This window comes from Notolepis coatsorum (genome assembly GCF_963971535.1).
Source record: "Notolepis coatsorum genome assembly, chromosome: 2".
In the NCBI taxonomy this organism is placed as follows: domain Eukaryota; kingdom Metazoa; phylum Chordata; class Actinopteri; order Aulopiformes; family Paralepididae; genus Notolepis; species Notolepis coatsorum.
Window position 1 is genome coordinate 937,404 of NC_140166.1, and position 12,894 is coordinate 950,297.

The 12,894-nt window shown below is 41.3% G+C and overlaps 1 protein-coding gene across 1 annotated transcript in view; it reads left to right on the forward strand.

Annotated features, from left to right (window-relative positions):
* The window catches only part of orc1 (origin recognition complex, subunit 1), a gene marked incomplete at its 3' end in the record, with an annotated part of 105,451 nt that overhangs the window by 24,632 nt on the left and 67,925 nt on the right, over window positions 1-12,894 (forward strand). The window contains exons 7-11 of the mRNA XM_084307598.1: window positions 98-163; window positions 4,812-4,919; window positions 6,416-6,517; window positions 7,177-7,206; window positions 7,368-7,433. Of these exons, the coding sequence (XP_084163724.1) occupies window positions 98-163; window positions 4,812-4,919; window positions 6,416-6,517; window positions 7,177-7,206; window positions 7,368-7,433 (372 nt within the window). The remainder of the gene's footprint in view (window positions 1-97; window positions 164-4,811; window positions 4,920-6,415; window positions 6,518-7,176; window positions 7,207-7,367; window positions 7,434-12,894) is intronic.

Consider the following 12,894-nt stretch of genomic DNA (forward strand, 5'->3'; position numbering starts at 1 on the left):
AATAAGAATGATTTAAGTGTGTTGGATCAATGTGTTACGTGTTTCACTAGATGGCTCGGTTATTCTGATTCTAAACATCGTGTTTGTCTTCAAATAGAGCTGCCACGCCATCCAGGAGGAAGGACTCGTCCAAAGCAGTTAAGGAGCCCCCACTGGCAGCTCTGTGAGTACCTGTAGAGCGGTCCGGGACCGGTACCAGCTCTGTGAGTACCTGTAGAGCGGTCCGGGACCGGTACCAGATTGATATCACGCCTTAAATCTAGAGCCATATGGAATCCGCGATCACGGAATCGCGGACGGAATCGCGGAATTGAGCAATAAAAATGGAATAAACTATAAAAAAAAGAGAAAATGTTTTACTCTTTTTTTTTTATGTTGTGGGACTTGTACAGCACTTTGTTCAACTTTGTCAGTGCTGTAAAGTTTTAAACTTTTAAACAAAACACTTTGCTTTCATGAAATATTGTAAGCCGTCATTTGAGGCTTTATAAAAGCAGCACAATGAACACAAATCTGTCAGTGCCGAGTCCGACCTCATCTTAAATAACAAACGGCATTGCTTGTTGTAGTTAACACTTTGATTGCCACTCATGAGTTTTCTCGGATTTATAATAGTTACGTTGAAAGCCACTCACGAGATTTCTCGGAATTATTATTTTTTTTTTTAGCGATCTGAAATCATATTGCATCACGCGAGCCTACCCTAGCCTGCCCAAGAGCCGCCGGCGATCAGATGTGGAAAAAAGCGCCCCCTATCGTCTCCCAGATGACATCAGGGATTTTGGAATGGACTCAATGAAAATGGATGGGGAAAAAAATCCTGTACTCCACATTTTCCAGTCCACTGATGCAGCCGGGATTACCAGAGTTCATTATGGATCCTCTGAGCTCCGCGGATCATGAGTTCTACTGTATACACGTTAGATCTATAGGAATTGGAATATACCAGTTGGATACCATCTGATGTCGGGTAAGGAATCTATGTTATCAGTGTTAGGATAATCAGACTCGTTTTGATGAAGATATAAGCTGTTTTGTGAAATGTGCTCTATCGGTTTCACTGTAAAATCCATGAAATGAAAACGGCTATCAGCGCGCGGCTCGAATGGGCGTGCATGTACGTATAATATTGATCATCTAGCGTTTATTTGAAAACGATTCATAAATAGGCCGACAAATATCAACGTTCTGGAATATTCCAGTAAAATGGCCCAGAATGGGCTGTTTTTTTACCTGAAAACGGGTGCTTTTCAAAATGCTCTCAAACGGAAATGAAGTGATAAAAAACCAATCTGCCTTGACAGCACTGACTGGAAAATGATTCTTTGATAAGCGACGGGCAGATTAGACACATAGCCATAATTTAAAACATAGATTAGGCGATATTAACGTTAACATTGAAGTGGATGGTGGCATTCAAGCACTAAGTCGTGCGCCCCCTGGTGGCACTGAAAGTGTTAACAAAGAGAGGCAGAGTTGATTTTGCAAAAATATATATATATATATTTTTAATAATAGATTTTTTTTTTTATATTCGAAGCCCATGCCCATGCTTCGAAGTATTTAAGACAGCCCTATTAGCCACGAGTAAAGACCCTAACCCTGTCAAAACAGCAGTCAAAGTATATTTTCAGCACTGTTTTTTTACCAATGATTTTGACTGTTATTAGTGAAATATGAGTTTATAGAAAGCTCAGGGCATCGAGTCGGAAAAAGGCGATTATAGACGTAAGGATTTGGCGCAACCTAACTTCAGTGTAGTCTTTTGAGAGAAGAGACCCAGGGCTTTCGATGGGCTTTCAAATATTTTTTTTAATAAAAACGACACTTCTCAGCTCACGCCAGCCACTGTCAATCTGACTTCTAGCTGACTTTTTCTCTTATTTTTCGGGATCATATCCCACAAACCTGAACGTTATTGCCATAAAAAAGAATGCAGTTCGTTTCTCTACCTTTCTGTGAATGTCTAGCAAAAACGGATTTGTTAGATTGTTAACTATATATGTTGTGAGGCGGCTACGTGGCGTAGTGGGCAAGGCACTCGCCACGAAATGCTGGAAACGCTGGGCTCGTCAGTTCGAGCCCAGCGCTCCACATTTGCTTTCAGTTTAGCTGGTCGTCCGTACTAATACACATTGGCCGTATTAGGGGGTGGGAAACTGATGGGTGGGGATCGGGCGTTGTGGACAGCGACTCCTACAGGTCGGTTGGTGCGCCTGCGCAGTAGAATCAGGAAGTGTCGGGGGCAGCGTGAGCCTCCCACGCGTTACTCCTCGCCACTGAGAGATCGAGCTGCGCAGGTGAAAAGATGCGACTGCTGTTACCTCAAGTACCGGAGGGGATTTGTGCTATGTATGACTTAGTCCACATTGCAGCCGGCTTGTGGGAGGCAAGAAACAGCGTCCGTGACAGGGGAGGGTTGAATTGGATGATACGAAATTGGGATGGGAGAAAAATATAGAAAATGGGAGAAAAAGTGGATCAAAAAAAAAAACTATATATGTTGTGTTTGCAGAGGTTTGCTAACACCCTGTTCCTATGTGGCTAACTGAGTTAGCTGGATCATTTTCAGGATAACTTGACATAAGTCAGGCTTTTCGGTTCCACAAAGCAAGTTTGGCTAAATCACTATGGCAACAGATCCATACATTTGAGCCTGCTCCGGCGCAGGATTACTTAAGTTATCTGGATAAGCTTGCCACTCCCTCGGAAAGAAAATGCCAGCTCCCTTCCTCAGAGATCCCATTATACCATTCTGAATAATGTTTTTGTGCTTAGTTTTTCTAGAGGGGTTGCGAGCAGCCGCGGGGGCGGTTGCGAGACGATTTCCAGAATATTGATTTCATAGAATGTGTGAAATAGGCCTATAATTTTTTTGATCTACTTTTTTCTCCCTTTTTAAATTTTTCTCCCATCCCAATTTTCGTATCGTCCAATTCTACCCTCCCCTGTCTCGAACGTTGTTAGGCCATGCCTCCCACAAGCCGGCTGCAATGTGGACGTAGCCTTACATCACGTGTCCCCTCCGGTACCGAGGAAGCAGCAATCGCATCTTTTCACCTGCACAGTGTGATCTCTCAGCGTCGGGGGTCTGCGTTTGGAGGGCACGCCGCCCCCGTCACTTCCTGATTCTGCTGCGCAGGCGCACCAACCGACCTGTAGGAGTCGCTGTCCACAACGTCCGATCCCAACCCATCAGCTTCCCACCCCCTAATACTGCCAATTGTATTAGTATGAACGACCAGCCAAGCTGATAGCAATGCGGAGAGCTGGGCTCGAACCCAGCGTCTCCTGCATTGGTGGTGAGCGCCTTGCCCACTGCACCACCTAGCCGCCCTTGAAATAGGCCTATAATTAAAAACAATTTAAATATATTAAACTGGTAAAAGAAATGCTTTTGAAATGTAAAATAATAAACCTAAAATGCTGATAATAAATCATATTCAGCCTATGGATTTACTTTGTCCTAAATAATGCACGTCATAGCTACGGCGCACGCGACACACACTGGTTATTTTAATAACGGAGCATTGCAAATGTGAATCCCGCGGGGATATTTTGAATTAATGAAACTTGGATCCAAGGCTATTGTGGAAGGCCTACTGGGCGTTTGGCTCTGATCTGTTTTATATTCTCCGCTGTGGATGTATTTGGTTAACCGGAGCGCACAGATTGTGTTTCATTCAAGCATAAAATCCAAGCGTCTTTACGAGTGGATTGTGGATGTGAATTACGAGGAATCTGAATTTGTGGATTGTTGAATTGTATCACTGTCACACGTTATTGTGATATTGTAACTGGGATTAAAATGTCGAGTAGAAAAAGGCCGAAGAGGCTGAGAGAGAGCCTGGTTAAATTGATTGGCTCTCGCGGGGCGAAGCTGGGTGTGTTGACTAGGCGCAATAATGAGTTGGATGCGCTGTTTGACGGACTTGATGACGTGGACGTGGGAATAGTGAATGAGCAATTGCAAGCTTTTGATTAATGGATTTGAGAAAATGCATCAATCTGTTCAAGCACTGTTATCTGATGATGAAAAAGAGGGTGATGAACATGACTGGTATTGAAGGTTAATCAATTAAATGCATTTATGGATGATGTCCGAAATAGATTAAAACCTGATTTAATAGTGAAACTGTTAATAGCCTCCAATGCTTATTAGTGCGTGCGAATGTTTGCATGTTTCAACCACCTCCTATAATAGTGGGGGTCGCGGCTCTTTGGCGCTGTTATTTCGGGGGTCGTGCCTTGAAAACTTTGGGAACCATGTATTTATATAGTACATGATACCTAAGCGCATACAGTACAGATATCCTCATAAGTATCTTTTAATTCGTATCAATTAGATACTCTTTGGGCTTGTTTTTATCTACTTATTCTGAAACAGTTTAAATAATTATTTTCGCTAGCAAGATCTCATTCGATGATTCATTCCATTAAGCCTACTGCCAGCAGGCACATTTAAAGAAATATAGTCTGATTGATTGGGGTAATGAGGGACTTAAAATTTGCCTGTAGATATGCATTTAACTTGTCTGGGATATTTTCCCGTTAGAAAATCATGGTTTTGGCGATCGACACCTCCCCCTTTTGAACTAAGACGGCCACGCGCAATTATCCTGATTACTGAAGTCTGGTTCGAATTAACAAGATGGTTTGAGCCCGAATGAGCCTTTGAGAAACCGAGATAGCCTGACTTTAATCATCGGGTTAATTTAAACTGGCTAATAGGACTTTTGATCGACTTAGTTGAACCAGGTACGAGGAACAGGGCCCAGGTATTATAACCTTATTGTGTTTGTTTTTCTCAGAGCGGAAGTGGACAATGAGAACTCTCCCATGTTGCCTGTTGCCATGACACCAAGAAGCTCCAAGAGGAAGTCTGCTCAGCTGGTGTCCTCACGCATCAGGAAGCAGCTGTAAGTACCAGGGGTCACAATCGGCTGTGATTGGCTGAACATTTGGGGTTATTTTTTTATTCCTTTTTTGTATTCTTTCTCGCTCCTTTCTGTGTTCATGTGTCTGGAAAAACGTATCTCATCTCTTGTCTTGTCGTATCTTATTTTATCTTGTTGTGTCTTGTTTTATCTTATCTTATCGTGTCGTGTCTTGTTTTATCTTATTGTGTTGCGTCTTGTCTTGTTTTATCTTATCTTGTCTTGTCTTGTTTTATCTTATCGTGTCTTGTTTTATCTTGTCTTGTTTTATCTTGTCTTGTTTTATCTTATCGTGTCTTGTTTTATCTTGTCTTGTTTTATCTTATCTTGTCTTGTTTTATCTTATCTTGTCTTGTTTTATCTTATCTTGTCTTATCTTGTTTTATCTTGTCTTGTTTTATCTTATCTTGTCTTATCTTGTTTTATCATATCTTGTCTTGTTTTATCTTCTTGTCTTGTTTTATCTTGTCTTGTTTTATCATCTTGTCTTGTTTTATCTTGTCTTGTTTTATCATCTTGTCTTGTTATCTTGTCTTGTTTTATCTTGTCTCTTCTCTTATTCTATCTTCTCTTACCGTATCAACTTCTCTTCTCTTGTTTACCTTGTAGGAGGTTATTGGACAACAAGCAGAGCTTTGATTCAGATGGAGAGGATTGAATGAATGAATGAATTAATGAATGAAAAGTTTATTAACAGATTGCAGAATGGGTACAGTACAGCTCAATACATACAATTGTTAAGGGGATGCAGACCAGAGAAAGACTTTCGTCTTGTTTACATCAGGGTCCCCCATTTTCAATTCATCATAACATATATGACATATACGACATACAGATAGACAGTACTGCTACATCTATACATTTATGACATACCAGATTTACAAATACAGTACTGTTTGTGATACAAAAAGAGTCCAGAAAAGAGAGTATATACATTTGACGTAGAAACTGTACATTGGAGGAGTTTGGGTAGGTGGGGGGGGGACTGTACATTGGAGGTGGTTGGGTGGGTGGGGTGGGGGGGGGGGGGGGGGGGGGGGTTGGGTAGGAGGGGTGGGTGGGGGACACTGTAAAACTGTACAAGCAAAACTACATTGGAATATTGACAACCATACTTGGTAAATTACTGTACATTGGAGGGGGTTGGGTTAGGACATTTACAGGGGCCAGTTTAGAATTGCAGTCTCCCGTAGGTGTTCTTTGAGAGTGGTTTTGAAAGTGGGTAGTGATTCACATACCTTTACAGCTTTGGGTAGGGCGTTCCACATTGATGTGGCATAATTGCAAAACGTGTTTAGTCCCTTGTTTGAGCCGAATCTGGGTTTAACATGATTTGTGGAGCTCCCTCTGGTGTTGTGGTCGTGGTATTCACTGACCTTTGGGAAGTATTTTGACATGTACATGGGTACCTTAGTCGTGTAGTGTATCTTGTAGACCAGGCCCATTGCAAGTTACTGTACTCTGTTGTCTACTCTAAGCCATCCTAGGTTGTCAAAGTGGGCAGGGGATGATGAGGATGATAACTACGCTCCATTGAAGGACCTCCAGAGCAGCAGTGATGAGGAGGATGTGACAAAACGGTAAATCTTGAATTTCTGTACTGTATATAAGTATAGCTAGAGATTTTCACAATGCTAGTTGAAGTGAATGGGTTTGGTTAGCACCATGTCTGAAAAATCACGTCCTAATCATTTGATAAGATTGTTAACTATAAAAGACAAATGCTTGTCTTGTAGTGTTTTCAGAGGTTTGCTAACGACCACCCAGGTATTAAAACGTTTATTTTTATTTTTTTATTATCTTTCCCCCCCTCCTTTTTTCTGATTTTTCTCCCATCCCACTGTTTAGTCGTTATGCCAATTCCCAATTCCCAACCCCCTTCCTGGTTGTTGCGCACTCCCCCCTACTGTTGGTCCGGGAGGCCGGAGACTGTCGCATGCTTTCCTCCGACGCATGTGCAGCCAGCTGGCAGCCAGCCTGGCAGCTCAGATTCTCACAGAGAGTGTAACGTGTGGAAGGTCGCACTACCTCCCTCCAGATCCTACCCTTGCTGAGCAGGCGCCCCGACCGAACTGTAGGGGTCGCTGTCCACAACGCCCAGGACCCACCCATCAGCTTTCCCACCCCTAACACTGCCAATTGCGTTAGTATGAACGACCAGCCAAGCTGATAGCAACGCCGAGAGCTGGATTCAGGTATTATAACCTTATTGTGTTATTTTTGTGTTTGTTTTTCTCAGAGCGGAAGTGGATAATGAGAACTCTCCCAGGTTGGTATAAGAACTGCACAAGAGTTGGTAACTGAAATTGTGGTTTTGTAAATAATAATTTCTAAATAAGAATGATTTAAGTGTGTTGGATCAATGTGTTACGTGTTTCACTAGATGGCTCGGTTATTCTGATTCTAAACATCGTGTTTGTCTTCAAATAGAGCTGCCACGCCATCCAGGAGGAAGGACTGGTCCAAAGCAGTTAAGGAGCCCCCACTGGCAGCTCTGTGAGTACCTGTAGAGCGGTCCGGGACCGGTACCAGCTCTGTGAGTACCTGTAGAGCGGTCCGGGACCGGTACCAGACTGGCAGCTCTGTGAGTACCTGTAGAGCGGTCCGGGACCGGTACCAGCTCTGTGAGTACCTGTAGAGCGGTCCGGGACCGGTACCAGATTGATATCACGCCTTAAATCCATCTCTACAGAATATATGAATTAATGTTGTGTCTTTATTCAAATGTAGCCACGAGTAAAGACCCTAACCCTGTCAAAACAGCAGTCAAAGTGTATATTTTCAGCACTATGTTTTTTTACCAATGATTTTGACTGTTATTAGTGAAATATGAGTTTATAGAAAGCTCAGGGCATCGAGTCGGAAAACGGCGTTTATAGACGCATGGATTTGGCGCAACCTAATTTGAGGTTTGTCTTTTGAGAGAGGAGACCCAGGGCTTTCGATAAAAAAAAGAAAAAAAAAGACACTTCTCAGCTCACACCAGCCACTGTTAATCATCTGACTTCTAGCTGACTTTTTCTCTTATTTTTCGGGATCATATCCCACAAACCTGAACGTTATTGCCATAAAAAAGAACACAGTTAGTTTCTCTACCTTTCTGTGAATGTCTAGCAAAAATGGAAAAATCACATCCTAATCATTTGATAAGATTGTTAACTATATATGTTGTGTTTGCAGAGGTTTGCTAACACCCTGTTCCTATGTGGCTAACTGAGTTAGCTGGATCATTTTCAGGATAACTTGACATAAGTCAGGCTTTTCGGTTCCACAAAGCAAGTTTGGCTAAATCACTATGGCAACAGATCCATACATTTGAGCCTGCTCCGGCGCAGGATTACTGAAGTTATCTGGATAAGCTTGCCACTCCCTTGGAAAGAAAATGCCAGCTCCCTTCCTCAGAGATCCCATTATACCATTCTGAATAATGTTTTTGTGCCTAGTTTTTCTAGAGGGGTTGCGAGCGGCTGCGGGGGCGGTTGCGAGATGATTTCCAGAATGTATTGATTTCATAGAATGTGTGAAATAGGCCTATAATTAAAAACAATTAAAATATATTAAACTGGCTTTTGAAATGTAAAATAATAGACCTAAAATGCTGATAATAAATCATATTCAGCCTATGGATTTACTTTGTCCTAAATAGTGCACGTCATAGCTACGGCGCACGCGACACACACTGGTTATTTTAATAACGGAGCATTGCAAATGTGAATCCCGCGGGGATATTTTGAATGAATGAAACTTGGATCCGAGGCTATTGTGGAAGGCCTACTGGGCGTTTGGCTCTGATCTGTTTAATATTCTCCGCTGTGGATGTATTTGGTTAACCGGAGCGCATGGATTGTGTTTCATTCAAGCATAAAATCCAAGCGTCTTTACGAGTGGATTGTCGATCTGAATTACGAGGAATCTGAATTTGTGGATTGTTGAATTTTATACAATGGCATGCAAATTTCTCTATTCTGATTGGCTGAAACAGTCAACTTGATTTTGATGATTTGATTTGATTTTTATTTAGTACATACAATTTATACAAAAGTATAAAAACAAGGGGTACAAGGATAACATGTGAAAGTCTGTCGACTTGTTTCCAACATGGTCCCAAGAAGAATACAATAAATCACAAAGAAAGAGTTAAGAAGATAAGATAGATACAACAAGTAAATAAAATAGACTACACAATTTTCTGAAAGAGCCTCATTACAGCATGTCATGTTCCTGTTCTTCAAGAGTGGTGGCCAAGTTACACGTGGTTATTTGTCATAACCCCACGCTCTTGGTCCCAGGACCCGCCCACAACCGCATTACTATCACTCCGCCGTGCACGTTTTTAGAAGTGCAAGCAAGATGGCGGACAGTAAACGTTACGAATGGATATGTTGATAGGGTCATAAAGACTAAATAAAAAACGATTCTGTCACGGTGAATGTGTTAGTTTCTTACACAATGTTGGATTATGTAATTAGTGGGTCATGAGTCATTGTGGAACAAAATAAAAATCGCGCAAATTGATTGATTAATTGCTATTATTAAATTTTTGTACCTACTTTCTATAGAAGCAGCTGGGAGGTGCGCTGTTTTAAGTGAGCGTGGATTATTGAATTGATTGATTGATTGCAAATTTTATTACTGTCCGCCTTGTTTCCAACTGGTTAAGCTTGGCGACTCTTTCGAAGTCGCTCTCTTTTGAAGTTGGTTAAGGTTAGAGTTTGTCTTTAGAGCAGGGCGATAGACCACCAGCCCTGATTCCAAACTCTAACCTTAACCAACTTCGAAAGAGAGCGACTTCGAAAGAGTCGCCAAGCTTAACCAGTTGGAAACAAGGCAGTCAGTAATAAAATTAACAATCAATCAATTCAATAATCCACGCTCACTTAAAACAGTGCACCTCCCAGCTGCTTCTATAGAAAGTAGGTTTAAAAAAAATAATAATAATAAATAAAAAATTCCCTCCTATAGGGCAAAGAAAACTTTTTTGATGTGTTGGTTTGTTGAATGTCTTAGTTGAAAGACAGTTGGATGTGTTAGTTTGTTGGATGTCTTAGTTGAAAGACAGTTGGATGTGTTAGTTTGTTGGATGTCTTAGTTGAAAGACAGTTGGATGTGTTAGTTTGTTGGATGTCTTAGTTGAAAGACAGTTGGATGTGTTAGTTTGTTGGATGTCTTACTGAGAACAGTTGGATGCACTTCCGAGCTGCTTCCACATGGAGGCAACTTCACTTTTTTTTTGGGAACTACTTTTTCTGCGGATGGTTGTCAATAAATCTTCAATTAATGTGTGTTTATTGTATAGCAATAAGGTTGGATGACATCGGCCATTGTATAAAAGCCATTACATCACGCGCAGGAGTGGGTTGTGACAATTAGACCATGCCTAGGCCGGGGTGGTCGTTAGACCCCCCTAGATATGGTCTAATTGTCAACCCACGACTACAAGTGGTGTAATGGCTGCTTTTATACAACTGGCACATTCATCCAACCTTATTGCTATACAATAAACACACATTAATTGAAGATTTGTGGAAGCAGCTCGGAAGTGCATCCAACTGTTCTCAGTAGGACATCCAACAAACTAACACATCCAACTGTCTCTCAACTAAGACATCCAACAAACTAAGACATCCAACTGTCTTTCAACTAGGCATCCAACAAACTAAGACATCCAACTGTCTTTCACCTAGACATCCAACAAACTAACACATCCAACTTTTCTTTAGTTTTTAACCTACTTTCTATAGAACTTCATTCTTAGATGCTTCTATAGAAAGTAGGTAAAACAAATTAAAAAAAAGTTTTCTTTGCCATATAGGGGAAAAAAAGTTTTCTTTGCCCTATACGTTTTTTTATTTTTATTTTTTAACCTACTTTCTATAGAAGCAGCTGGGAGGTGCACTGTTTTAAGTGAGCGTGGGTTATTGAATTGATTGATTGATTGATTGCGAATTTTATTACTGTCCGCCTTGTTTCCAACTGGTTAAGTTTAGGCCCTCTTTCGAAGTTGGTTATGGTTAGAGTTTGGAATCAGGGCTGGTGGTCTATCGCCCTGCTCTAAAGACAAACTCTAACCTTAACCAACTTCGAAAGAGGGCCTAAACGTAACCAGTTGGAAACAAGGCGTACAGTAATAAAATTAGCTGTTTCCAACTGGTTAAGTTTAGGCCCTCTTTCGAAGTTGGTTAAGGTTAGAGTTTGGAATCAGGGCTGGTGGTCTATCGCCCTGCTCTAAAGACAAACTCTAACCTTAACCAACAAGGTGTACAGTAATAAAATTAGCAATCAATCAATCAATTCAATAGTCCACGCTCACTTAAAACAGTGCACCTCCCAGCTGCTTCTATATAAAGTAGGTACAAAAAAAAAGAATTGCAATCAATCAATTTGCGCGATTTTTATTTTGTTCCACAATGACTCATGACCCATCAATTACATCATCCAACATTGTTTAAGCAACTAAGACATTCGCAGTGACAGAATCGTTTTTCATTTAGTCTTTATGACCCTATCACAATTATCCTTTCGTTATGTTTCCTGTCTGGTTTGTCCGCCATCTTGCTTTAATTCCTAAAACCACGAACGCGCATTGATAGTGATGCGGTTGTGGGCGGGTCCTGGGACCAAGAGCGTTGGGTTATGAAAAATACCCACGTGTAAGTTGACGGTTTCAGAATCAGAATCGAGAAATTTGCATGCCGTTGTATAATGCTTTAGTATCACTGTCACACGTTATTGTGATATTGTAACTGGGATTAAAATGTCTGAGTAGAAAAAGGCAGAAGAGGCTGAGAGCTGGTCAGCTTTCCATCCCCCGAACCAGACTGCGGACCTTCGGGAACAGAGCCTTCAGTGTGGCAGCTCCCACCCTCTGGAACTCCCTCCCTGCAGAACTCCGCACCGCCCCAACTCTGGACTCATTCAAAAAACTGCTCAAAACCCACCTCTTCAACTTGGCCTTTAACCCCTAATCTCTCACTTTATATGTATATGTTGTGTCTGTCCACTGTCTGTTACTTTGTTATCCCCCCCCCCCCTATGTAAAGCGACCTTGGGTCCCTTGAAAGGCGCTATATAAAATGAAGTTATTATTATTATTATTATTTAGAGCCTGGTTAAATTTATTGGCTCTCGCAGGGCGAAGCTGGGTGTGTTGACTAGGCGCAATAATGAGTTGGATGCGCTGTTTGACGGACTTGATGACGTGGACGTGGGAATAGTGAATGAGCAATTGCAAGCTTTTGATGAATGAATTTGAGAAAATGCATCAATCTGTTCAAGCACTGTTATCTGATGATGAAAAAGAGGGTGATGAACATGACTGGTATTGAAGGTTAATCAATTAAATGCATTTATGGATGATGTCCGAAACAGATAAAAAACCTGATTAATAGTGAAACTGTTAATAGCCTCCAACGCTTATTAGTGCGTGCAAATGTTTGCATGTTTCAACCACCTCCTATAATAGTAGCGTCTCTTTGGCGCTGTTATTTTGGGGGTCGTGCCTTAAAAACTTTGGGAACTATGTATTTATATAGTACATGATACCTAAGCGCATACAGTACAGATATCCTCATAAGTATCTATTAATTTGTATCAATTAGATACTCTTTGGGCTTGTTTTTATCTACTTATTCTGAAACTTTAAATAATAATTTTCGCTTGCAAGGTCTCATTCGATGATTCATTCCATTAAGCCTACTGCCAGCAGGCACATTTAAAGAAATATAATCGGATTGATTGGGGTAATGAGGGACTTAAATTTTGCCTGTAGATATGCATTTAACTTGTCTGGGATATTTTTCCGTTAGAAAATCATGGTTTCGGCGATCGACACCTCCCCCTTTTGAACTAAGACGGCCACGCGCAATTATCCTGATTACTGAAGTCTGGTTCGAATTAACAAGATGGTTTGAGCCCGAATGAGCCTTTGAGAAACCGAGATAGCCTGACTTTAATCATC